The 27987-nt window shown below is 37.4% G+C and overlaps 2 protein-coding genes across 3 annotated transcripts in view; one reads left to right on the plus strand and one right to left on the minus strand.

Annotated features, from left to right (window-relative positions):
- Positions 1-5725, minus strand: part of LOC111140167 (WD repeat and HMG-box DNA binding protein 1) — a 64568-nt gene extending 58843 nt beyond the window's left edge. The window contains exons 1-2 of the mRNA XM_022492514.1: positions 5662-5725; positions 5356-5448 (exon numbers count right to left, since the gene is read on the minus strand). Of these exons, the coding sequence (XP_022348222.1) occupies positions 5356-5432 (77 nt within the window). The 5' untranslated portion in view covers positions 5433-5448; positions 5662-5725. The remainder of the gene's footprint in view (positions 1-5355; positions 5449-5661) is intronic.
- Positions 5726-5901: 176 nt separating this feature from the next.
- On the plus strand, positions 5902-27414 carry LOC111140665 (suppressor of cytokine signaling 4). 2 transcript variants are annotated; one of them, XR_002640165.1, is made up of 2 exons: positions 5902-6118; positions 22294-27414. XR_002640165.1 is itself a non-coding variant. In XM_022492871.1 (2 exons), exon 2 carries the CDS (start codon positions 22386-22388, stop codon positions 23709-23711), a length of 1326 nt encoding a protein of 441 aa, XP_022348579.1. In that variant the 5' UTR covers positions 16937-16964; positions 22294-22385; the 3' UTR covers positions 23712-27414. The 2 variants fall into 2 exon arrangements, 1 of the variants encoding a protein (XP_022348579.1); XM_022492871.1 differs by lacking the exon at positions 5902-6118 and adding an exon at positions 16937-16964.
- Positions 27415-27987: the final 573 nt, after the last annotated feature.

Here is a 27987-nt window from a genome sequence, read left to right on the forward strand (position 1 = left end):
GTCTAAAAAAAAGTCTGAAGGTCTCACTTCAAGGTCTCACCATAAATTTAACTCTAAGGAAGACTGCAATTTTATAATAAAAATAAAAAGAAGACAATATTGAAAAAAATATTTTTCAGAAAAATATCAGCAATATCATGTTAGAGACAGGCTAAAAAATGATTAAAGTACATGAATATGTACCAAAAATATTCTACTAATATAAATGTTTGGATTATATGTTTAATGTTTAGAAAATCAATGTAAAATTTTTTTAATGTTTTAATGTCACAAATGTTTTTATGAAAAAATGTTTTGAAACAGTTTTTGAAAAGAAATGTTACAGATCTACCAAAACAGAATAATTTGCCAATCAATAAATAATTTTAAAAACTAATTTTAACTCTTGAAATTTTTCTCCTCATTCCCAAAGGTGCTCTGGTTTGGACGGTAAGAAAATCACTGTAAGTTTCTGAGTAAAAAAACCACTGTAAGGACTAATTCTATCATGCCTTTATCCTCTTTGTGACATAACTACAAGAAGCCAATGATTACCAAGTTATTTCTCACCATCTGGATTCTCCATCCTCACAAAGCAATGTTCTGTCCCTCATCTGACCCCTCTCTCCCTGACCCTTCCACTGGGCCTCTTGAAATTCACGGTCAGGCACCAGAAAAATCTCTCCATCCTCAGCTTTTTTTCCCAACATTTCTTCTGAGAACACTGCTTCATCTTCAGCCCTCTTAAAGGGTGGCTGATTTTTCTTCTACATTCCTGTGGGGTCTATTGATGGGCCTCCCTTGCATTTCACTATTACTTCCATTCTATTGCTACAAACTATTCTTTAAAAAAAAAAAAATGGCAAAAAACTGCTATCAAAACACCTACAAATCACTAAAGAGAAATCTCCCATGTTCCCTAAGAATTTTTAGCACAAGTCTGGCTCATTGTCATTCTCTAACACTATTCCTATCGTAATTCTTAGTATTATCAGTCCATATAGACAAAGACTTACACCAAACCTTGTCTTCCACCTCATCCTCAAACTCCCATGGTCATAGCATAAATTTTGTCTTTATCAATATTGCAACTGCTTCATAACTTCAATTTCAATCACCCTAATCACTTATCTTTTCACCTTATACCCTTAATATCCTAACTTCAACAATTTTTTTACTTCTATTAGGATCTAATCTATTGAAACTACTTCCTCACTGTCTCTCACTCCCTTCAAATACTCACATCCCTCCTAATCTGGCTTAGATTCCAGTCTGTCCTTCAGATCAGTCCTTTACCTCATCCTCAAACTCTCTGACCCTTCTTCACTGTGTCATACTTACCTGGCAAAATCCCTATCTATGCCTATTAATAAATTTGCACTTGAAGCGCCTGGGTGGCTCAGTTGATTAAGTCTCTGCCCTTGGCTCAAGTCATGATCCTGAGGTCCTGGGATCGAGCCCCACTCGATGGGAGGGAGCCTGCTTCTCCCTCTCCCTCTCCTCTTACCCTGCCTGTGTGCTGTCTCTCTCTCTCTTCCTTAAACAAGTAAATAAAATCTTAAAAAAAAAAAAAAAAAGTTTGCACTTGCAGAGCTAAACACAGCTAGAGAAAAACACATAACTGGGTTGTCTGGTCTCACTTTAAATTTGTGATCACTAATCTAAAGTAGGCTTAGTGCTGCCCAGTATTCCACCTAACATTTCCCTAGGCCTTTCAGCTTTCCCTCTCTTCTGAACATCTATCTCATATATACTCCTCTTTCTTCAAACCTTTACTGCCTCCCACTCTTAACTTTGCTTATTTTACTCAGAAAACAGAAGCAGTCTACAGAAATTGGCTGCATGTTCTCCCCATCCCATTTAGGTGCTCCTTCCTTCCACTTGTGAATTTGACCATGCTCTTACCTTTGGCCACTGTCTCCCCCTTATGCACTATACCGTAGCCCCTCTCACCTACTGAAGACTCCAGAATTCTCCCTCTTTCTTTTTTTTTTTTTTTTAAGATTTTATTTATTTATTTGACAGAGAGATCACAAGCAGGCAGAGAGGCAGACAGAGAGAGAGGAGGAAGCAGGCTCCCCGCCGAGCAGAGAGCCCGATGCGGGGCCCGATCCCAGGACTCTGAGATCATGACCTGAGCCGAAGGCAGCAGCTTAACCCACTGAGCCACCCAGGCGCCCCTCCCTCTTTCTATTCTAACATCAACTTATTCCTCTCTGTCAGATCATCCCCACTCATACACTTACTGTATCTCTCACCTTAAAACAAAGACCTTTCCTGACCTCAAATTCCTATCCAACTACCCTTGCTCTTTATGTGTCATCCTTACTAACTCCAGTTCCTTCCTTTCCATTTTCTTGAATCTACTGCAACAAGGTTTTCATTCTTACCACTCCATTAAAAAAGCTCAAGATCATCCAATGCCTCCATATCACTAAATCTAATGTTGGATTCTCAGTCCTCAACTTGACCCAACACCATCTGACATAGTTTATTACTTCTCTCCCTTTTTTTTTAAAGAATTTATTTATTTGACAGAGAGAGACACAAGAAGAGAGGGAATATAAGCAGGGGGAGTGTGAGAAGGAGAAGGAGGCTTCCACCAGAGCAAGGAGCCTGATACGGGGCTCCATCCCAGGACCCTAGGATCATGATCTGAGCCAAAGGCAGAAGTTTAACGAATCACCCAGGTGCCCCACTTTATTATTTCCTTCTCCTTAAAATGTTTATATTTCAGGGCACCTGGGTGGCTCAGTGGGCTAAGCCTCTGCCTTCAGCTTGGGTCATGATCTCAGGGTCCTGGGACTGAGTCCCACATCGGGATCTCTGCTCAGCATGGAGCCTGCTTCCCCCTCTCTCCCTCTGCCTGCCTCTCTGCCTACTTGTGATCTCTGTCAAATAAATAAATAATTTTTTTTTTTAAAAAGCTTATATTTCATTTGCCTTCTAGACATCATTCTTGTCTCTTGATTTTCTGCTTTTCCAGTCACCTTTTCTTAGTCTCCTTAGCTGGATCTTCCTCTCCAACTTGATCTCTAAATGTTTTGGAGTGTCCCAGGGCTTAGCCCTTGAACCTTTTTCCTTTACATTTACTCTATCCCTAGGCGATTTCATGTAAGTTCATAGCATTAAATATCTACTTATTGACAACTTCCACATGTAGATTTCCAGCCTGGACCTCAATCCTGATCTCCAGGAAAGATCAGCAAAAGATATAGATTTCTAGGGTGCCAAGGTGGCTCAGTCAGTTAAGAGTCTGTCTTCAGCTCAGGTCATGATCCCAGGGTCCTAGGATCAAGTCCATCAGGCTCCCTGCTCAGTGGGGAGTCTGCTTCTCCCTCTCTTTGTGCCTGCCACTCTGTCTGCTTGTGATCTCTCTCTCACTCTCTCTCTAATAATAAATAAATAAATAAATATTTTTAAAAAAATATATAGATTTCTGTTTCTAGCTTACATTTATTACTTCTCTTAGCTTTCAACCCATTTTATCCAACTGTCTGCATCTCTAATTGATCTCAAAGAAATATTCTAAATGTCCAAATGTAAATTCCTAATCTCCACTCTCATTCTACCTCTGAAATAAGCTCCTCTCCAAGCATTTCAGAGATCCGTGAATGGCACTATCATTTCTCCAAATGTTACATCCAGAAACATAGACATTATCCCATACATCTCCCTCTCCTTCATCTTTAATGTCTGATCCACCCTATTGATTCTACCTTTTAAGTATTTCCTGAATGTATCCTTTTTTCCATACACATCTTCTCTAAGCTTCCATCATACTCTACCAGAGCAATACAGATCCCAGTCTTTCTGCATCTACTTCTACTCCTCCAATTCATCCTCCACATAACTTCTCAAAAACAAGAGTCTGGTCTCATCTCTCTGCTTCAAATTTTTAACACATTCCTACTGCTTTTAGTATAAAAAAAAGATTCCTTAATAAAGTACAGAAGGTCCTGGTTAGGATAACCACTACCTACCTTCACAGATTCATCTCTCATCAGCCCCCGTATCACACTCTATATTTTGGCATCCCTAGCTTTCTTTCAGTCCTTTGAGCATGGTCCCTACCCCCACTGGAATTTTGCAGTGTTCCCTCTGTCTGGAATGCCACCACTACCACCTCACTGCCATCACCACCCCATCTCTTTTTACTCCCTAACGTCTACTCAATCTTCAGATCTCATCTCAAGAAACAACCCCTCAGAGAAACCTTCCCTGCTTCCTCAAGCTGTATCAACTTCCTTTCAAATATACGTATCATTGCACCTATCACTTATTTCTAAACATACATTTGCTTTTGTGATTAATTTGTGCTCAATGTATGTCAATTTAAAAAGACTTTAAAGTCAATTAAGGAATAGATTGTGCTTTGTACTACTGTACCTCTAGCTTCCACCAGACTTGACACCCAAGTATTCTTTTCAGTGAAAGAATCAACACAGGAGTGACAGTGGAAGCCACACAACTGGACAGTACTGCAGGGGAATGAAACTTAAAAAGGTAAAAGAGACCAGGGTTTTGGGAAAATATCACAATTTAGCAATCAAGCAGAGGAAATAAGTTGGGAAAAAAGCTATCAAAAGGGGGTATAGGGTAACTGAGTGATGGACATTAAGAAGGGTACCTGATATAACGAGCACTGGGTATTATATAAGACTGGTGAATCACTGGGGCGCCTGAGTGGCTCAGTGGTTAAGTGTCTGCCTTTGGTACAGGTCATGATCCCAAGGTCCTGGAATGGAGTCTGGCATCAGGCTCCCTGCTAAGCAGGAGGCCTGCTTCTCCCTTCCCACTTCCCCAGCTTGTATTCCCTCTCTGTCAAATGAACAAATAAAATCTTTAAAAAGAAAAAAAAAAAAAAAAAAAACAACTGATGAATCACCAACCACGACCTCTGAAAGCTAAAAATACATTATATGTTAATTTTAAAAATAAATTAATTTTTTAAAAAGCCGTCAAAAGGTTAAAAACAACAATGAAAAAATGAAATAGCATCACAAAAGCCACGGAAAGATATAATACCAAAAAGATAGAACAGGCCACTGAATTTGACAAGTAGGTGATCTGACAAAAAAATAATATGGGACGCAGAGAGGAAGGCAACAAAAGGAAAATACGGGGGAAAGGTCACGTCTTTCCAACTCGTCTGGAAATCTGATTTCACACTCGCTTTTCCGAGATACTAGTAACTACCATGTCGGTCCGAATGAACAATAAATCTAAGGAAAATATATGTGCCATTTTAGATTTCAGCCTTATTTCTCTCTACCTGGGTGAGTCATTTTAGGTTGACTACTTATCTACCTTAAAACAACAAAAGTGCTAATACTTACACCCGAAATATTGTTTTTGTTTTTCCAAGCACCTTACCTCCCCAAATCATCAAAACAGACATCTGTGTGTCCCTCTGTATGTCCAAATCTCATCGGCTTCTGTGTGGCAGGCATCTTTTCTTCTACCTACCTAAAAATGTTTTATAAAAGCTGATATTATTTTAAAGGTGAGGAAAGACGGTGGCTGATGGGGAAAGGAAGTTAGTCTCCGGCGGCCCCTTTTCCCCCACCCTGGTGGCACAAACAAGATATAGCAGAGGGTCTGCCAGACAATAAGCCGGGAAAAGGACACGCTTCCCTTCGGTGAGCGACACGGGTACCGGCAGCGGGAACGAGTACTCACCAAATGGACCAACCTCCTCCACTGATGAAAAACGCGTTGCAACAGCCAACCGAGCGCCGCTTCCCGCGCTCTGGCGAACTCGCTACACTGCGCCTGCGCCCGCTCGCTCACGCCCAGCGCCGGGCGGGACCGAAGTCGCAGGGTGGTGGCGTCAGCGGCGCGCCACCTATAAAGGAAAAAGCCGGTTGCTAGGGGAGTGAGAAAGAAAGGGAGGGTGCCGAACACGGAAGTGATGGCAGCGCCTTGGGAGTAGGTGGAGGCGGTGACCGCAATGTGTGAGACAGGAACTCAGCGCCGACGGGTGGGGGTTTGCACAAAGACATCGGCCTTTTAGGACCTACACGAGGTGCAGAAGTGGCTGGGCCTCCCTTCTGCACCTTAGCGAACGCTCAAGAGGGATGGCGATGGTGATGGCGGCAGTTTCTCGGACAGCCCCAGTTAAGCTGCGGTCTGAGAGGTGAGTGGGGGAAGGGTGGTTGCTGCCTGGCTTTGCCGACTGGGGTCGGCTGTCGCCTTCCAGCCTCTCCTAACATGAAACCATATCCGAGTGCAGCTGAACGTGTGCAGCTCCTCCTTGGGGCCCAGTTAGAGAATGAGGTCTTTGAGCATCTTCTCTCAAGGAGACCGAGACCCTTCCCAAACCTTTAATCTTGGCATCCTTCGTGTCCTCACCTTGTCGTTTCTATAGAGATAAAGGAGGGAAGATTTTCATCTCAATTCTCAGTTCCAAGAGGTATGGCCTGCACATTAATGCTTATGGGGGGGGGGGAACCTCTCTACATATATGCCTTAAGAAGAAAGTAACTTGGGTTTCCCCCTTCACACCCCACCAAAAATTCTCTGAACTGCGTATTTAGAGCTAAAGGAAGAGCCAGAACTAAAGAATATTGTTGAATACTTAGTTCGCGCCTTACAGTCTGAACCAAGGTCTTGGCTATTAAGTTCATGATTTGATTGTGTCCCTGTGTTCTCCCATGTTGGTAGACAGGTCTGATGAATACCCTCACAGTTACATATTTTTGTGGTACCCACCTTCTAGTCTGCATCAGACACTAATTTGTGAACTAAGGGAGACGTTTTTCTGATGTAGACATTTCCCCATTGTTTTTCAACCTGGTTCCATTGTGAAAAGTTGCACAGTTACACAAACGGTGCTGTTGTTCTTCCTGTCTTGGCATTCTGTGAAGGTTGTTTCGAGTACTAGGGTTCCACATAGGCTTCCTAGATACTCAAGTTTGGTATGTTAATGAAGTAGAAAAATGGTTGGCTGAAAATGAACTTGGAATTTGTGGAAAAATAGCCAAACTATCATGGATTTCCCACAACAGCAAAAGACACCTGAGATGATTCTTTCTGAGTGACTTAATTTTATTTAGTTAATTTTATTTTTAATCATTCATTAATTTTTAGATAGACTGATTTGTAATTTTTTTTATCCAAGTAAATATCACTGGATAGACTATGGGATTGAAGTTGAACTCTGATAATATTTGTCTCTATATTGAATATATCTTGATGAGATTTCAGGGCAGTGCTATTCAGAGCTCAGCACAAAAAAAAATTGGAACAAGAGTTATAGGTATAAAATGCCCTAACTATGACATCTATAACACCATGTGACTTTAAAACTATGAATGGCTTTGTGGCCATTCATGGCCACATGAATGAATGGCTGGGTGGCTCAGTTGGTTAAGTGACTGCTGTCAGCTCCGGTCAAGATCCTGGAGTCCCAGGATCTAGTCCCACATCTCGCTCCCAGCTCAGCAAGGAGTTCTCTTCTCCCTTTGACCCTCCCGAGTCTCATGTGCTCTCTCTCTCTCTCTCTCTCAAATAAATAAATAAAATGTTTTTAAAAAAATAATTAAACTATGAATGGTATCTATATTTCTCTCCCTTAACTCTGCCTTAGCAATCAAGCCATTTGATCCATAGGTTAAAGAAAAATTTCCTTTACAGATTTCACATGTATGGAAAGAGCTTAGGCCTTAGAGTCAAACAGCCCCAGGTTTTAATCTTTGCTGGCAGTTATTCGTTGTATGACCTTGAATATGCTTTACTTTTTCTGAATGTCAGATTTCTTATTTCTAAAATGGAGATACCTGCTTCCATGGATTGTTATAGTGTATAGAAGATACTCGTAGATGTATAAAACTAATTGTTACTAATGTCTGGTGTTATTTTTTTTTTTTTTTAAGATTTTATTTATTTATTTGTCAGAGAGAGAGAGGGAGAGAGAGCGAGCACAGGCAGACAGAATGGCAGGCAGAGGCAGAGGGAGAAGCAGGCTCCCTGACGAGCAAGGAGCCCGATGTGGGACTCGATCCCAGGACTCCAGGATCATGACCTGAGCCGAAGGCAGCTGCTTAACCAACTGAGCCACCCAGGCGTCCCTAATGTCTGGTGTTATTAACAGGGTACCTTGGGTGAGTAGTTAGTGCTTTTATTTAAAATAGACATTGTTTTTGTTTAAATCATTATCCTGTAAAAGTTTTCAAGTATTAAAAGATATACTCTTACTTTTGCTGGTATTACATTTCTCTTTCAGTCAAATGCTGACAAATTTTAATGTCAGTGAGTTCATGGTCTTGATGGAAACAGACATTCAAACAACATGTACAAGATAGTGTGGTAATGAAATGCAAGTAATTTAAATGTTAGCAAGATACTGTGGTTATTTAGGATAATGTAGCCTTTAAAAAAGTCTGTTGTGGCTGTCAAAATTTTCCAAATGGATTTATTTATCATTAACAGTGGGTGTCTCATAGGAGTGGGTAGCTGAATGAACTCCCTGAAAATGACACCAAGATCACAGTTTAAACTGCTGTGAAAATTAGTTACCTTTGCTCTGTTGTGACCATTTATAGTGTCCTTACACTCACAAATAATGTTCTCAAGAGCAATAGGATGAGAAAACATGAATATATTACAATTCTGCTGATGGTGATGAGTATTAGCTACATTATGTACTCTTAGAGACTCAGTTTATTTAAGAAACATACCAGTATTGTGTTATGGAAGGAGTTTTAAAAAATGCATTTTCAACAAAATATGTACTTGATGTAAAAATCACCAATTATGTGAAAGATAAGGCTGGAAGAGAATGTTAAAATAACTGAAGAGAGGGACATCTGGGTGGCTCAGTCAGTTAAGCATCTAACTCTTGATTTCATCTCAGGTCATGAAATTTGAGCCCCAAGTGGCCTCTGCTCTGGGCATGGAGCCTACTTAAGATTCTGTCTCTCCCTCTGCCCCCAACCCCCATCTCTCTGACACGTGTGTGTTCTCTCTCCCGCGCTCTCAAAAATAAATGAGGAGAACGGAGTATTGAAGAAAATAATATCAAAGGCAATTTAGAAATCTGAAGATCTGTGTATCTCTGAAGATGTCCTGAAACTTACCAGCCTATTTAATTTATTTTTGGAGTAAATAATACTTGAATATGTGTAAACTTACTAAGTTATAAAAGACAATACAATAAAAGTTCTTTTCCCAGCTATCCAGTTCTTGTGGCTAGAGGCAGTGACAGTATTTGATTATGTTGTCACCTGGATAGTGGATCCTTCCATAGCAAGACAGATATAATCACACTTTTATTGATGAAGAAACCAACTCAGAGAGATTATAGTTTGTCCAAAGTCACATTCCTACCAAATGTCAAAATGAGAGATGGAGCGCAGATCTTTTACCTTCAGATTCAAGGTAGTCTACCATACTGCTCCTCCATATCATAAGTGTTGTCATAAAACTTAGAATTTAGTAAAACACATCAGGACACAAAAGCATTTTAAGTCTAGAGTCACCTTATACTAGTTTATTAAAACTTGTATTGGTAAAACTTATCACCCAAGCTTAAATATAAGGATATGTAATTTTTTAGGGTATGTAATTATTATGAAACAATGGAAAGAATAATTTATGATCAGTTAGAAGAAACTTTGCCTACTCTTTCTGTTGAAATCTATGTATTTACTAAATTTGCTTGCTAGAAGCTACATTTTTTTTTTAAAGATTTTATTCATTCATTTGACAGATAGGGATCACAAGTAGGCAGAGAGGTGATGGGCGGTGGGGCGGGGATGGGGTGGGGGGGATGGGGCCAGTAGGCTCCCTGCTGAGCAGAGAGCCTGATGAGGACCCTGAGATTATGACCTGAGCCAAAGGCAGAAGCTTAACCCACTGAACCAACCAGGTGCCGCAAGAAGCTACATCTTTTAATAATTAAAGGTTTAGGGCACCTGGGTGGCTCAGTGGGTTAAAGCCTCTGCCTTCAGCTCAGGTCATGATCCCAGGGTTCTGGGATTGAGCCTCACATAGGGCTTTCTGCTCAGCAGGGAGCCTGCTGCCTCCTCTCTCTGCCTGCTTCTCTGCCTATTTGTGATCTCCGTCTGTCAAATGAATTTTAAAAATCTTTAAAAAATAATAATAATTAAAGGTTTAGTTATTTATATCTGTAAATATTTTTAAAGAATTTAAAATTTTTTAACTTTTTAAAAGGACAGTGTTTAATATCAGGAGTAATATAAAGTGCTTCATTATATTTCAGAAATGCTGAAGCTGGGCCACCTGGGTGGCTCAGTGGGTTAAGCCTCTGCCTTCGGCTCAGGTCGTGGTCTCAGGGTCCTGGGATTGAGTCGCTTGCTTGCTGTTGTCTGGCTGGCTGCTCAGCAGGGAGCCTGCTTCCCCTTTTCTCTCTGCCTGCCTCTCTCTGCCTCCCTCCCTACTTGTGATCTCTCTCTTTCTCTCTCTGTCAAATACATAAATAAAATCTTAAAAAAAAAAAAAAAAAGAAAGAAAGAAATGCTGAAGCCCCCTTAGCCTCAGATTTTCAAGCCTTATATGTGGCCTTTGTTTTCTCTTGTTCCTTTTTTTTTTATTTTGCCACTTGCCCACCTCCCATTTTTAGAAATTAATTTTACATAAAAAGTTCTGAGTACTCTTGGAAGCTAACTAATATGCATTTTCATTAATCTCAATGTATGCTATTTTCATCCATCTTAATCCTGGTGGTAAAAACATAAGGCAGCTGGCATTATCCAGATTTTGCAATGTGAAAATTGAAGCTAAATGAGATTTTAAAATCAGATAATATAACTAGTATGTGACAAAGTCTGGATTTTAGCCCATGTTTGATGATTTAGCCCCTCATGCTATTTCATCTGCCCATGATCATTTTTAAATTTAATATAGTAAAAAATTAGATTGTTGATTTTTTTATAGATGTTTAAAACATTAAAATTTTCTCTTTATTTTTTTAAGATTTTATTTATTTATTTGACACAAAGAGAGAGATATCACAAGTAGGCAGAGAGGCAGGAAGGCGGGGGGGAAGCAGGCTCCCTGCTGAGCAGAGAGCCCAATGTGGGGCTCAATGCGGGGTTTGATCCCAGGACCCTGAGCCGAAGGCAGAGGCTTAACCCACTGAGCCACCCAGGCATCCCTAAAATTTTCTCTTTAGACTAAATCACTCTTATAGGAAAATAAACTGCAAGAAACTAGAACAAAATGTCTAAATTCACTACCTTTAGGTAATTGAATTACAGGTTTTTTAAAACTTTTAAACTTTTCTGGATGTTCCATAAATTTATACTGAGCATATATTGTTTTTATAATTAAAAAATTATAAATTGGAAAGAAAAAATATATCTGTTTAATCCAGTTTATTTCCTAAAGAGTTAGAATCATATATCTTAAATATTTTGGTTTTTAAGATACTTTTAAGGTCCTTCCACTTTTAAAAGTCCAGGTACTGCCAGCTCTTAGTTTTCTGTTCTCTCTTGTTCAGTGACAGGTTCCTGGCCATTTCTCTCTGACATGCTCAGGGAACATACAATCATTTAAATATTAGCCCAAGTTAATATTTCTCCTAAAATTTGCTCCAAAAGGATTTGTGTGGACTAAGTATAGGAAATTGTGGCTTAGCAATCTTCTTAACTGAAGGACCTATCAGAACCTTTTGCTAAATATGCATTGTAGTAGTTCAGATGGGAAGCCATTCCTAAGCTTGTTTAACAAGGAAACCCCTGTCTCTCTAGAATGTGTATTAACATCTTTTAGAACTAGTGTCCATGAAAGTACAGGCTGGCGGACACCAGCATAAGCAAACTATAATTGGGAAATTAAGTGGAGAGTATGGGGAGAAGGTGGATATAGTAGTACTAATTAGTAATTCCTTTTGTTAGTTTGTTTATTATTCCAGTTAGGTCCTGTGAGCCCTGTTTTGGTAGCATGAAAATGGCAGACACCAAAATATTTACTGGAAAATGAACCTATATTGCTCTTGTCATGAGAAGAACAAAACAAAGCATTTTTTTAGTGCTGAGATTTTTTTTTCATGTGAACAAACCTGGTTTTCGTGTTTTTCCTTAATATTTCAAGGAATTCATCGTCATCTACTGTCCAGTATATTCCATTTGTGGGCTCTAAATGTCTCCACAGAATCCTCCTCAAGTATCAAACTATGATCAAATGATAAGGACTATGACCCATACAGTCCAGTCCAGCTACCACAAACTATGATCAGAATGCTTTCTGATCATAGTCTGTGATCAGTTTGGGGACGTATAATGGCAGGTAAACTTTGGAGTCCTGGATTTGGTCAGGAAATCCCAGAGCTAAATTACTACCAGAGTAATAATTTATTTATAAGTTCTTTATGTAGCGTAATAAATAATTATTTTAGGATCAAATTTATTTTAATTTAGTATTTACATGAATTCTGGCCTTAGATATGCATCAGCATTGTAGATAAAGTCGTTGTTCTGTGAATAATTAATACATACAATAATGCTTTGGTATTCAGTGTCATAGAGAATATAATGAATTTTTCAGATAGTTGAAGTTTAACCCTTTAATTATTGGCTTTTTATTTTTTTTTAAGGAGCCTTCATGCCCAATATGGGCCTTGAACTCATAACCCCCTGAGATTGAGAGTTGCATGCTCTGCCTACTGAGCCAGCCAGACAGGCATCCCAGGCATCCCTAATAGTTGGCTTTTTAACAATTTTCTGTAGAAATCTTGAATTAAAATCACCTCTTTGGCCTTATTCAATAGACCTAATTAAATGTTATTTAAACCTTTGTTAGTAGAATGGCTATGTTGGATATTTATTCTAGGTTCACTGTCCTTGCAGTAGAAGCTGGAATCACATGACTGCTGGGAATCTGAGAACTTGCTTTCTTGAAAATGACTTTTATATAAATTTGCTTTTTTAGATATTTGCCTCTTGCTCATTAAGAAATAATAATTTTGGGGGCGCCTTGGTGGCTCAGTGGATTAAAGCCTCTGCCTTTGGCTCCGGTCATGATCCCAGGATCCTGGGATCGAGCCCCGCATCGGGCTCTCTGCTTAGCAGGGAGCCTGCTTCCTCCTCTCTCTCTCTACCTGCCTCTCTGCTTACTTGTGATCTCTGTCAAATAAATAAATAAAATATTTTAAAAAAAGAAATAATAATTTTTAAAAGATGTCACTGTGTACACCCCAGAGCAATATAATTTATCTGCCTTCATAAAAAAATTAATTATTGAATCAAGAGCCAAAGCAACCTTCTCCCTAGTGATTTTTTTTCACCCTCTTAAAAAAAAAAAAATTTGCAGTTACCAACAAAGATCTTTGATTTGTCAACACCCTTTAAAGTATGATCTTTGATTTCTATACTACATAAAAAATGATAGTAAAAGCACTTTCTTTTTTTTTTTAAAGATTTATTTATTTGACAGAGAGAGAGAGAGAGAGGTCACAAGTAGGCAGAGAGGCAGGCAGAGAGAGAGGGGGAAGCAGGCTCCCTGCTGAGCAGAGCTCAATGCGGGACTCGATCCCAGGACCCTGAGATTATGACCTGAGCCAAAGGCAGAAGCTTAACCCACTGAGCCACCCAGGTGCCCCATAAAGCCATTTTCTTATCACTTTGAATCTCTTCTGCCTCATTTATTCGAAATTTGTAAAATTCCAAGAACTAGTGATAGGCTATTTGAAAGGATTCATTCAGATTCAGAACCCAACACTTTTTTTTTTACATTTAGATTTTACTTCTATAGGCAAGACACCAAAACACTTTTCTAATACTCATCTTCAGTCTTTAAAAATAGAACAGTAAAAATAATGTTCTCATTAAAAATTGTTATTTTTATGGAGAACACTGTGATTGAACTTTTATTTTGAAGAATTTTAAGGTTTGGGGGCGCCTGGGTGGCTCAGTGGGTTAAAGCCTCTGCCTTCGGCTCAGGTCATGATCCCAGGGTCATGGGATCGAGCCCCGCATCGGGCTCTCTGCTTAGCAGGGAGCCTGCTTCCTCCTCTCTCTCTCTCTCTGCCTATTTGTGATCTCTGTCTGTCAAATAAATAAGTAAAATCTTTAAAAAAGTAAATAAATAAAATCTTTTTTTAAAAAAAGAATTTTAAGGTTTGGAAAAAAAGAAAAAGAAAAAAAAAGAATTTTAAGGTTTGGGGCACCTGGGTGGCTCAGTCGGTTAAGCTTAGTAAGTGTCTGACTCTGGATTTCATCTCAGAGCATGATCTCAGGGTCATAGGATTGAGCCCCATGTCAGACTCCACACAGCATGGAGCCTGCTTAAGATTCTCTCCCTCTGCTCTGTTCCCCACCCCTTGCATGCACTCGCTTTAAAAAAAAAAAAAAAAAAAGTTAAGTTTTAATAAAACTTGTGGAAGAGATTAAAAAATTATTTTTCTAAATGTAAAGATTTCATAGTTTATACATGTAACGGATTTATCTTTTTTGTAAAGAAATCATGTAATAGTGAAGGAAATTCTGAATATCTTTTTTCTAAAAAGATCTCTCTGTAGCACAAATTTTTTTAAGCAGTTACTTTCTTAGTAATTAAGATGTTACCTACACCATGAAGTAACCAGCTATATGTTTTGTTTTGCCTTTCTTTTTTAATATATCTGCTAAATAGCTTCTGAGAACCACTTATCCCAGTAATGATCATCAATTTTAGAACACCTTAAATTTCAACAACTTCAGTACTTTGCTAGTTACCTTAAGGTAACTAGCAAACCTGATATGTTATAAAATTTCTATGATTGTGTCTATTTACAAATATTGTGAAGATTATATTATTTAAGGTAATATAATCCACAAATCTATTCTAGCAACATGGAAGCAGGTGCAGTTCACTGTAGGTAAACAAAGAAATGGAGAGGGCTGCCATCAGGTCCTCGACTTTTTGGAACTCCCACTCTTCCTTCAGGAACAGGACACCATCCAACAAGTAATTTGACAATGAGTGATGGGAACATTGCCAACCATATATTCAACAGTAATGAATTTTAATTTTTCTAATGTTTATACAAATATAAGTAGAAGTTAAATTTTCTTATTACTTTGGAGACTATAACATTAAATGACATTTTGGACCGTATATTGATATGGTATGTTTTACCAAATCAATTTTTTGCCATAATTTATAAAAGTAGGAGGGACTTCTGAAGCATGAGCTCAGTTTTCTAGCAAAAGAATAGCTATGTAAAATTTATAGAAGGCTATAATTCTCAGATACATGTAAAACTAAGTCAATATTTTCTGTGTATTAACTCTTTTTAAGTACAAGTGTATGGAACATTCATCTAGGGCTATGGTATGTCACATTATTTTATGGACATCTGCAGCATTAGCACATGTAAGAACAGTTAACCAAAAATCCAGAGAATACTTAATTTATTATTAACTATTATATACAAGTTGGTAAGCCTTGTCAAAGTAAATCTGTTATTTTGGCATGTTAGCTTATATAGAATAAGGGTGGAAATTAGTTCTCTGGGAGAAAATGGGAAACTGTTCTCTAGCTTCGTGTCTCTTGAGTTCCAGCTATATCTGGCATGTTGATCCTTTTTCACTGAAACATGTTATCCTCCTGAAAATTCTATTTGCTTATAAACTTTTTAAGTTAGAATTGAACTAGAGACAAAAGTATTTTGTCATGTTGTCATTATAAACTATTTCTTTTTTTTTTTTAAGATTTATTTATTTGAGAGAGAGAGAGAGAGAGAACAAGTGGGAGGGACAGGAAGAGGGAGAGAGAATCTCAAGCAGACACCATGATGAATGTGGAGCTGAACATGGGGCTGGGATCACGACCAGAGCAGAAAACAAGAGTTGGACATTCCCAATGACTATGTCACCCAGGAGCCCCAGGAATAATTTCCATTAAACTGGCTTATGTGCTTTAATAAAACAATATATGTATAATCTGTTTCTTTTTTAAAAAAATAAGAACATTTATTGATTACTTAATACATTTAGGATCTGAGCTGAGTACTTTATATACATCATTTCATTTAATCCCCAACAGTTGAATGAAATAGCATCAATATCTCTGTTTTTTTTTTTTTTTAAGGTTTATTTATTTATTTGTCAGAGAGAGAGAGAGAGAGAGAGAGAGCAAGCATAAGCAGGCAGAGTGGCGGGCAGAGGGGCGGGCAGAGGCAGAGAGAGAAGCAGTCTCCCCGCTGAGAAAGGAGCCTGATGCAGGACTCGATCCCAGGACACTGGGATCCTGACCGACTGAGCCACCCAGGCATCCCCAATATCTCTATTTTATAGATGAAAAACACTGAGGTTTCAAGTCATATGGCTAGTATAAAATAAACCAGACTCAAACCATACTGCTAGTGGCCGCCATTACTGTGCTGTGGAACTGCATTCTTGTCATATCCATGCATAAAGATGTTGAAAATGTTAAAATGGTTTTTGCTGAATGGTAGGGTTATGGATAGCTTGGGTTTTTTTTTTTTTTTTTTCATAATTATAAGCTTAGTTTGAATTAATCATGACTATGAATTATGGTTATTTATGTTCATCAAAATGATATATGCACCCAGGTTAAAAATGAAGTTGAAATATTAGATAATATAAATGCTATAGTCCTACCCATTCCAAAGGCATCCACTTTCAATCTTTTAACTGTTTTTCAGATATTTACCTTTATATTTCTAAATCATATGCTAATACTTCTTTCTTGATTCATCAGTTATCAGACATTGTCACTTGACTTCCTTTTATGATAGATGAGGATTTAACTCTTTTAGTCTCCTTCTTTTTTTTTTTTTAGTCTCCTTTCTTTCCATTTTCTTTCTTTCTTTTTTTTTTTTTTTTTTTAAGATTTTGTTTATTTATTTGTCAGAGTGAGAGAATGTGCATGAACACAAGCAGGAAGCAGCGGGAGCGGCAGGCAGAGGGAGAAGCAGGCTCCCCGCTGAGCAAGGAGCATGATGCAGGACTGGATGCCAGGACCCTGGGATTATGACCTGAGCAGAAGGCAGATGCTTAACCAACTGAGCCACCCAGGTGTCCCATCTTTCCATTTTCTTAATTGCATTTATATCACAGTTTTGATGAATATGTAAATGATATTTTCAGTCCTGAGCCAAATGTTTTACAACTCTACTTTCTTGTATAACTCTTGAATTTTTGTGTAATTGATAATTACCTAATTCTTCTTCTGTTGGCATTGTTCTCAATTGAATTTTACAGAAGTCTGTTCTTTTTTTTTTTTTTCCCCTCAAGATCTTCCACCTTGGAGTCTATAGCCTTGTGTCGTTAAGTGGACTAGTTGCTCTGGACACCCTATTATCTAGAGACTTTCCTTCTTCATCATCCTAAGAATTCACATTTCCTCTCTCTAGTGTTAAATTTTATTTCCTGTGTTATGTCTTTTGTTGTGGGTGTACATTCTAATTTTAGAAGACTGTATCTTCCAATATGAGGTAAAATTGTTAATGCTTTGCATATCTGAAAATTTCTTTAATTTATCCTCATATTTGATGGATAATTTGGCTGGTTATCTCTTCAAAGTTGGAAAGTAGCTTCTAGCTTCCAAAACTAGCCTCTGGCTTCCAGTGTTACTATTGAGAAGCCAGATGCCATTTATTTACAATCCTTTGTGACCTTTTTTCCTCAGGAAGATTTGTTTTGTTTTGTTTTGTTTTAAAGTTTTTATTTATTTATTTGACAGAGAGAGAGAGCGATCACAGGTAGGCAGAGAGGCAGGCAGAGAGAGAGGGGGAAGCAGGCTCCCTGCTGAACAGAGAGCCTGATGTGGGGCTCGATCCCAGGACCCTGAGATCATGACCTGAGCCAAAGGCAGAGGCTTAACTCACTGACCCACCCAGGCGCCCCAGGAAGACTGTTTTTTAATTTTTATCTAGTTTGGGGTGTGGACTTACTTATTTCTTTATTTAACTGTGGTAAGAACACTTAACATGACATCTACCCTCTTAACTTTAGTGTCTCCATTTTATCTCTAGGGTTCTAAAATTTTAGAATAATATAGCTCGGTGTGCATTTTCCCCCATTGTGCTGGGTACTCAGTGGACTCTATCAGTATGGATGCACATATCCTTTGGTTCTGAGAAATTTTCTAACATAGTTTCCCTTCTTCATTTTGTTATTTTCTGTGAAATGTCTATAGTGATCCTCTAAGTTTTTTTACCTTTTCTGTCTAATAAACCATTTTTTCCTATTTCATGTTATTTCCTCAATTTATTCTCCCAACTTTACTATTGAATATTTTATCTCTGTAATCATATTTTTAATTTACAAAACTTTCTTATTCTCCGGTTGTCCCAGACACCTCTTACTTATTCATAGGTGTGATATCTTCTCTTAATTTGGAAGAAATCAATTTTATTTTCTGCTCTTTTTGTGGTGATTGTTTTCTCTAAGCTTTTAGTTTTAGCCTCGAAAACTATTGTTGTTCATGTTAGAGGCTTTCCTCAAAAATCTGATGACCTGTGACTATTCATTCATACTGTGGAGTGAATGAAGCACAACAATGCTGCCCGACAGCTGTGTGTGAGTAGGTGGGGCTTGTGGACTGGCAAGCTTCTTTACATGCTTGGATGGGTCTTCCAGTTTTATTTGTTTTATTTTGTTCTTTTTGATTCGTTTATTTATTTTTAGAGAGAGAGAGAGAGTATACGTCAGGGGAGGGGCATAGGAAGAGGGAGAAAGAGAATCTGGAGCAGACTCCCCACTGAGCATGGAGCCTGGCAAGGGGCTTGATCTCACAACCCTGAGCTCATGACCCGAGCCACAGTCAAGAGTCCACTCTTGGATCGCTCCACCAACAGAGGTACCCAGGCACCTTCCCCCAAGCTTTTTATTGGTGGAGTCCCAGCTCTCAGCATCTAGAGGTCTTTTCTCTTTGGCCATTCTATTTCTTCTGCAAATCTTTTAGTCCCCTATTAGGAGGTATAAGTCTGGCTGCTGGAGTTTTGGGTGTTGGATGGAAAAAGGAAGTAGGAGCTTTCATTCTGATTTTTGTCCCAAATCTCCCCTCCGCCCTCTATGTCTGATATCCAAAGTTCTGGGCCTCACTAGTTCCTTTTCCCCAAATGATAAATATCCCATCTCCTCTAAGTGTAGGAGTAAAAAATGGAGAGATCCAGTTGTACTTATGCATATTTTCTACCCTGTTCTCCACCCACTTCTGTATCCTCTGGTGCCTCAGGGTCCTGGACTTTGCTTACTCTGTTGGTTTGCTTCTCATCCATGTCATCTCTGTGCCTAGTGTTACCTAGCTCTCAGCTGCTGAGTTATTTACTGCTCCTCCATTCATCTTCTGTCCTTATATTTTGTGATTCAAGTTGTAGACATCTGCTAGTCTTGTTGAAGATAAGATTTGTGTTTTCTCATTTTTTCCTTGTTTTAGGTTGACTTCTGAGAGGATAGAGCAAAAAAGATTTTCACTTGGCCATTTCAAACCAAACAATTACTTATTTTATAATCAGAAGAAAACAAAAAGTGGGACGCCTGGGTGGCTCAGTTGGTTGAGCAGCTGCCTTCGGCTCAGGTCATGATCCCAGCGTCCTGGGATCGAGTCCCACATCGGGCTCCTTGCTCGTCAGGGAACCTGCTTCTCCCTCTGCCTCTGCCTGCCATTCTGTCTGCCTGTGCTCGCTCTCTCCCTCTCTCTCTCACTGAAAAAAAAAAAAAAAAAAAAAATCTTAAAAAAAAAAAAAAAAAAAAAAGAAAACAAAAAGCTGTTCTCATTTTGAGGGGAAATGAAGTTACAATATTCACTAACAAATTTAGTAATGGGAAGCGGCAGGTGTAGTAGCTAAAGGAAGCATTAGAATCACTAAAGGATTTTATAGGAGACTTGGTTGTTACTGACAGCAGAGAGAACTTGAGAGAGAAAAACTGAAGCAGGCCCTGATAAAGATGGAATGCCATCAAGAACAGAGATAGGGAGCTTATCTTTGATAATAGAAGTGAAAGAAGAAATGATACAAGGTAGAGCTAATAGGCAAGTTGAGGGAGTTTATATTCAGTGGAGTAAAGTTGCTTATAGAGTTTAATAAACTGCTGTTTGGGTATTTTTTTAGTAAATCACCAGGCATTTCAGATCTTACATATTTTTCAGAACTGAATAAAAAAAGTAGAAACTACGTAGTATTAATGAAAAAGGTCTGCTTAGGGCTCCTTTATTACTTTTTTATCTTGAAAAATATGTTTAGGGGCGCCTGGGTGGCTCAGTGCGTTAAGCCTCTGCCTTCGGCTCAGGTCGTAGTCCCAGGGTCCTGGGATCGAGCCCCGTATCGGGCTCTCTGCTCAGCAGGGAGCCTGCTTCCTCCTCCCTCTCTCTCTCTGCCTGCCTCTTCGCCTAATTGTGATCTCTGCCTGTCAAATAAATAAATAAAATTTAAAAAAAAAAAATCCATTTAAAAAAAAAAAGAAAGAAAAATATGTTTAAGTATAAGCTCTTAATAACAAGTGTCTCTTCTAATCAATGACTCTTCATATTCTTCAGCTTACTTTGTTGCTTCTTGTTTATTTTTGTTCAGTGGAACTTAGTCAACAAACAGCCAAAGCATAATGTTGAATATAATTTTGGTATAATAAATGATGATGTATCCCCCAAAATTAGATTTAAAAATACTTTCCCTATGGATTTTAAATGAGTGTACACTAGTGAGCTCACTAAACAAAATAGTCTGTATAATCACCAGGTGCTATTCAGCGTTCAGAAATGGAGTATTTTATTTGGCAAGTCTGATTCATTAGTTCACACTTTTAAGTACTTGCCAGTCTTATTTGCTACTACAGATGCTTGCTTGAAAAATCCTATTGCTTTGAAAATGCATTCAGGTGGCTCTAAACATTTACGTGACTGGTGGGATTCTGATGTTCCTCTGACATAATCAGAAACTTAATTATAATGTCTCCAAATTCAAATTTCATTTGCAAAATATTTGAGATTATAAAATCCTTATTTAGGATTACAGAATCCCAATTCTGGACTTAATATTCCACCTAAGAATAGTTAAGCTAATCCCCTCTATGACCAATCATTACTATTAGTCTTAATAAAACTCAGTGCTTCACATTGTTTAATTCTAATATATCTAGCCAATTTTATTTTATTTTTTTTTTTAAGATTTTATTTATTTACTTAACAGAGATCACAAGTAGGCAGAGAGGCAGGCGGGGAGGAGGGGAGGAAGCAGGGTCCCTGCTGAGCAGAGAGCCCAATGTGGGGCTCAGTCTCAGGACCCCGGGACCATGACCTGAGCTGAAGGCAGAGGCTTTAGCCCACTGAGCCACCCAGGCGCCCCTGTAGCCAATTTTATAAGACAGTCGTTGCTCTATAGAAATTTATCTGCTTGTTTCTCAAGATTACCAAGAAAAATACAAGGGTGTATGTGTAAAGTAACAGATTTTTTTATCCTATTCCTTATTTTCTAAAAACTGCCTAGACTGATAGTGAAGTTGACCAGTTACTGAAATGAGTTGACAAAACTGCATTGGGAATGCTTGCATGACATTCCTGTTGTTCAGTGGTGATTATTTAATTCTCAACAGCTTTTATAACTTAAAGTTTATATTTTCAATCAATAGGAAACAAAGCAAGGAGAGGGAGGTTGAGGGAAACTACAGGGTAGTGGTTCTCAAACACCAACTCATGTATTTCTACCTCTTGTAATCAATTCACTGACTGGTCTGCTGTGAAATAAAAATAAGGGGAGAGATTGGCATAAGGTATACCTCAAGACTAGAAATTGTTCACATTTTGAGCATACAGTTGGACTAAGAGGCGGCCTCACTTTTTCCAACCTACATTGAAAATTAACTGTAGGAGAAGAATGTATATTCTTGACTCCTGGGCACTATGAAATTATAGTATATGGAAGAGCAGATCATTTAAGTGAAAACAAAATATCTTGGAACTGTCTTCCAACATATCCAGTACTCTTATCTTGTTCATGTACTAGTTATGCTTTTTCATCTTATATCTGATTGGGGCTTAAAATAGAAACTACTGTATGTGAAGTAAATGACAGTTGGATGCCTGGGTGGCTCAGTTGGTTAAACTTTGTCTGATTCTTGGTTTCAGCTCAGGTCATGATCTCATGGTCAGGAGATCAAGCCCTATGTTGGGCTCAGTGCTCAGTGTGGAGTCTGCTTGAGATTCTCTCCCCCTCTCTCTGCCCCTCACCCCTACCCCACCCCTGCCCACTTGCTTATCCTGAGCATGGAGCCTGCTTAGGATTCTCTCTCTCCCTCTCCCACTCTCCTGCTCCTGTGGTCTCTCTCTCTCTCTCTCAAAAAAAAATTTAAAAAAGAAGAAGAAGTGAATGACAAATGAGTGCTGTTTTGTTTTGTTTTCCTTTAGATATATCCAGAGAGTGCCCAGAAGAAACTTCCTGCTGGAAAAACTGAAAAAGCAGTATTTATAACACTGGAATTTGTGGATAATTTGTTAAAATGGCAGAAAATAGTGACAGTATTAGCAAAAATGTAGATGTGAGGCCCAAAACTAGTCGAAGTAGAAGTGCTGACAGAAAGGACGGTTATGTGTGGAGTGGAAAGAAATTATCTTGGTCAAAAAAGAATGAAAGTTGTTCAGATGCTGAAACAGTGAATGCTGTAGAGAAAACTGAAGTTCCTTTAAGGAGCCAAGAAAGGAAGCACAGCTGTTCATCTATCGAGTTGGATTTAGATCATTCCTGTGGGCATAGATTTTTAGGCCGCTCTCTTAAACAGAAACTGCAAGATGCCGTGGGGCAGTGTTTTCCAATAAAGAATTGTAGTGGTCGGCACTCTTCGGGGCTTCCATCTAAAAGGAAAATTCATATCAGTGAACTCATGTTAGATAAGTGTCCTTTCCCACCTCGATCAGATTTAGCCTTTAGGTGGCACTTTATTAAACGACACACTGCTCCTATAAATCCCAAATCCAATGAATGGGTAAGCACAGACTCGTCTCAGAGTGAACTGAGGGATGGTCAGCTAAAACAAAGAAGAAACGTGGAAGAAGAGGTAAACTGCTTCTCACAAACCAATGTTCAGCCCTGTGTCATAACCACTAACAGTGCTTCTTCATGTAGAGGTGGTCCCATGACTGGCTCTGTGATGAACCTGGTTTCAAATAACAGTATAGAAGATAGTGATATGGATTCGGATGACGAAATTATTACACTTTGCACAAGTTCCAGGAAAAGAAACAAACCCAAATGGGAAATGGATGAAGAAATCCTGCAGTTGGAAACACCTCCTAAGTACCATACCCAGATTGATTATGTCCACTGTCTTGTACCAGACCTCCTGCAGATCAATAACAATCCATGTTACTGGGGAGTTATGGATAAATATGCAGCTGAAGCTCTACTGGAGGGAAAACCAGAGGGTACCTTTTTACTTCGAGACTCAGCACAGGAAGACTATTTATTCTCAGTTAGTTTTAGACGCTATAGTCGTTCTCTTCATGCTAGAATTGAACAATGGAATCACAACTTTAGCTTTGATGCACATGATCCTTGTGTCTTCCATTCTCCTGACATTACTGGGCTCCTAGAACATTATAAGGACCCAAGTGCCTGTATGTTCTTTGAACCACTTTTATCCACTCCTTTAATTCGGACTTTCCCCTTTTCCTTGCAGCATATATGCAGAACAGTTATTTGTAACTGTACAACTTACGATGGCATTGATGCCCTTCCAATTCCTTCTTCTATGAAATTATATCTGAAGGAATATCACTATAAATCAAAAGTTAGAGTACTCAGGATTGATGCACCAGAACAATGCTAGGGAATGTGTAGGAATATGGGAATGATTATATACATATTTTCATTTAATATTTTATTTTTCTTATGTCACTTTGAATTTTTCTACAAGGGCAGTTGAAATCTAAAATAAATCTCTGCCCTAAATTTTACTTCCAGATCAGTTTATTTTTCTTATGATAAACTAATTGTTTAAAGTTACACACTAGGGGTTAATGAATATTTTTGACCAGGTGTTTGGTTTTTGGTTTTACAGGTAGATTGTATACTTAATTTTTTTTCTTAATTGTAATTTGCTTAAGGTCCAGGGATATTTGAAATTTGGTAGGCATTGCAAATACAATTAAGTAATCTATATTTCATACTTTCCTTTAAAAATAAGCTTATGTCCTTTCCTACATGTTCCCTTGTTAACCTATGCCATTGGCATTCCTATACATAAAATATAGTTTCCTCATCCCCCTTTCCCGAGTTGTTTTAAAATTCTTTAGTTAACCTGAGTGTGTTGTAATTCACAATCCATATCAATGTAATTGAGTCTTGTACCTTAATAATAAATAATAGGGATGTTAAAGGTAACAAAATGGTTTGAAATTAAACTTGAAGTCTTTTCATTTTAAATACTAACTATAAAGCAGTATTACTAAATTTGATTAATCTGATTAGGAAGAATCAAATGAGAACATGACTTTTTGGAAGTGAATTTATTTTCTACACTGTAGCATGGTCATTTATTTTTGAATAGGTCTTTCACTCAACCTAGATGAGTTGCTATCTTCAGAACAAATATTGTTCCTTTCTCACTGGAAGCTTTAAAAATAATAACACTATTAGTATAGTAGTTACTAACATATTAAAGCAACTATGGGGTTTTTCTGTATTTACTTATGAAGTGTTTCTTCTGATTAGCCTTTTCATAGAAACTCTGAGCCTGTTATTTTGGGGAGATGCCACGGTTTTATAAACAGCCAGAAATTTCCATCAGTAACCAAAGAGGACCTAAGTAGTCTTCATTATTTTAAAGTGAGCTTCACTAAGGATTCAAGAAGTAAAACATGGAGCTCAGTTTTCTGAAACTTAATATTGGTTTTGATTTTCAAGTTTCAAATAATTATTCCTGTCTTCAGAATTAACATGTCTTTACTGGGGCTTCAAAAAAGGGAAAACATTTTGAGAGCTACATGGCTTACACCATACTGAATAGCACTAGGCACTAGGAGTAGTATTTTAAATTTGCTATCCCAGTACAGAAGCATTTTTAGGAATGTCATCCCAGTATGATAAAGGTAAATGGAGTGATAAATTTCCTAGACAGTTACTTCTTCTGGTGAGCTGTCTAGCCCTTTGTACAAATTGGCATTTTTAATATCCTAGTAATTGATTTTTTTTTCCTAGTAATTGATTTCTTGATGCTAATTTAGGTCTGGTAGGAAGCTGCTTCTACCTGGATTGGAAGAAATTTGACTCAAGTTTCCAAGTTAGAACAGATATTTCTTAAGTATCATTGCTTTTCTGTTGAAGTAGCATTTCCCTTTCATGCAGTTCTGTTGTAAACATAAAGATGGCATTTTTCAGTAATAGCTTTAAAATAAATTTTTAGCAATTACAACAAAATTAAACCAAGAAAATCTCTTACCATTTTCTAGCATTTTTTTTTTCTCAGTGATCTCAAGATTGTCTTATTCCAGGTAGGGTAACTACTAATTATGGCACCTGTCTGTGGAGTAATGAGGCTCAGGATATCATTAACACCGATATCGGGATAAATATCTCTTCTAAAGATGATATTTCCCTTTTACAAAAGTAGAAAAGTCTCATACTACCTCATCTTTATTGTGACACTTTTTGTAGATCACTGAGAAGCTTGTCTTATTTACCAATAAACCACTTCCTAAATATCCATTTTTGGTGAAAGAACACTAATAGTGTAGTAAGACTCTACCCATGATTATAGTTTTTTATCAGAATTTGATAATGAGACTTTCTGTTTCTGTGAAACAATTATTGTTTTAAATATTTTTCTTTTAAAAATAACTTTTTATCAGTACAGAAAAACCTAAGGGATGACTACCTAACAAATATTCTGTTATAGAGTAATTTTATAAAGAAAAAATGAAATATAATTATGTTGTCTTTTATAATGGTAAAAATTAATGTTTATATGAAAATCAAGATATGAGTAGCTTTTCATATATTCAAACTGGTTGCTTGTGATATATTTTCTTTGGCTTTCTTATTTTTTCAACTTAAAGGTATTAATAACTGTTAACATTTTCAAAATACTGCCATATATATATCCTTGAAGTAAATGATCTAATAAATGAGAGCAGGGAAGAGACTCATTTACTCTGAAATGGTTTGTATTTTTCCTTTGGTATTTGCTAGAGTGAAAAGAAATATGGAAAGTACAAGTATAAAGACTTGAGAAGGGAATTGTTTACCACGAAGGAAAAAGGAAAGAATAATTAATTTTTTAAAACATTAAAGAATTGGAATTCAGAAAGGATAATACCTTTCTCTTACTTTGTGAGGATAAATTTGTAAGAGCATCCAGTATTCACAAACTTATTTTAAAAATGTAAAATATGTAATTATTGGAATATATAAAACAAAAGTGACTAAGTCATGAAAGGAACGTAAGGAAAGATACAAATATATCTAAATATAAATTTTGTAACTCTAGGTTTGTGGGCATTTGAAAAGTGTAAATCCAAGAGTTGAGAAAGCATTAGCATGGTGGAAATGTCTAGAGCTTATTGGTGAGAGAAGATGGAGCTAAAAGAAACAAGATAAAATATTAAAATTAAGAATTTAGGCATCACCTCAGGGAAGAGCCTTGATAGTGAAAGGGAACTACTTAACTGCTAATAGCTGGTCTGGCCCAGACACTTAACTGCGCTTTGGGAATCATCCTGCACTAATCAGGAAATAAACTTGACTTTTCTATTTCTCAAGCTTTTCAGGACAATCCCACCACCACCACCATGCATCTTTTTTTTTTTTTAAAGCTATAGCATCTTGATTCATATTCTAATTCCTAAAATATTCTGAATGGATTTTTTTAGGATCCTTTAGCATTTTTGTATGAAAAATCCTATGTGATCTTTCTGTAGCTATGCCATTCACTTAAATAATTCATAGAGAGAATGGTTTAATTTAAAGGAAGAAGATTAAAGGAAGCTTTTAGTCAGCCTGTGGTTTGATTTATTGATTTGGTGAACAGAACTGTGTTCTTTCCTGAATTTCAGCTAATGGTCAAAGAATGGCTTTCAGTTAAAGTTGTGACTTATTATAAATAATATAAAGAATGTCTAAGTAATTAGAAATCCTTTAAAAAGTAGAGTAAATGTGGCCAATAGGACTCATAGAAATTCCATTTCTTTTTATAAGAAAAACACAAGCCATTATCATTTATTCATGAGCCAAAGCCATTAAGAAGACAAATCAAGTTATCAGCTTCCTGTCTCTGTCTCTCTGAAGTTTGGATCATTTTATAGACCCACATAATAGAGCAGTTTTTTCCTTTGAAAAAAAAACCTTGAAACCTAACTCTTACAAATATACTTAGTTTTCATTTCAAAACTTTTTTGTTGCTTTTATTTATAATGAGTCAAATAGGTTATATATTGATTTTGGTGGAGTAAATTTCACAGGAAAGTAGACTTAACTATTTCTGGAGACAACACAGGGAGAACAATGTTTAAATGTAAAAAAAAAAAAAAAAAAACCTCCTATGTGTTAAATAATACCCAAATGAATGAAAGGTTTTAAATCAAGCAGACTGTTTCTATTTTGGAAAAAAAATCTTTACAATTTTGGTTTTAACTGTAATCAGTTTTACATTTATTTTTATTTCTAGAGAATGAACAGAAAGCACAAAGTTTTTTTTTCTTTTTTTAATGACCTAGTAGAAATGAGCAATGCTACAAGAGTCTGCCTATACCATTCTAATATATTAAGATATTTGACATAGTGGAGGTGACTTTTTAAATGGATTGGCTTCTAAGAAGTGTAGACTAATGGATATGACCCAATGGAATGGGACTTGGGGTACATTAATCCTATTTCAAATAAAAGTGGAGTCTATTTTTTGTTTAATTCTGAATAGATTACTCAATCCTAAATATCTTCATCTCGTAGCGTATAAAATGTAGATAAATAATACTTGTCACCTGACTTCCTGAAGGTTAATTCTTCATTTAAGAGGTGACCCTTGGAGCATACTTGAAAATAATTTCTGTAATTTCTTGAAAGTAACGTGATGATAGATTTTCAGAGTATCCCCTTAGTGGATCCTGCAA

Source organism: Enhydra lutris, unplaced genomic scaffold (assembly GCF_002288905.1).
Source record: "Enhydra lutris kenyoni isolate GAN:26980312 unplaced genomic scaffold, ASM228890v2 scaffoldscaffold4, whole genome shotgun sequence".
Taxonomy (NCBI): domain Eukaryota; kingdom Metazoa; phylum Chordata; class Mammalia; order Carnivora; family Mustelidae; genus Enhydra; species Enhydra lutris.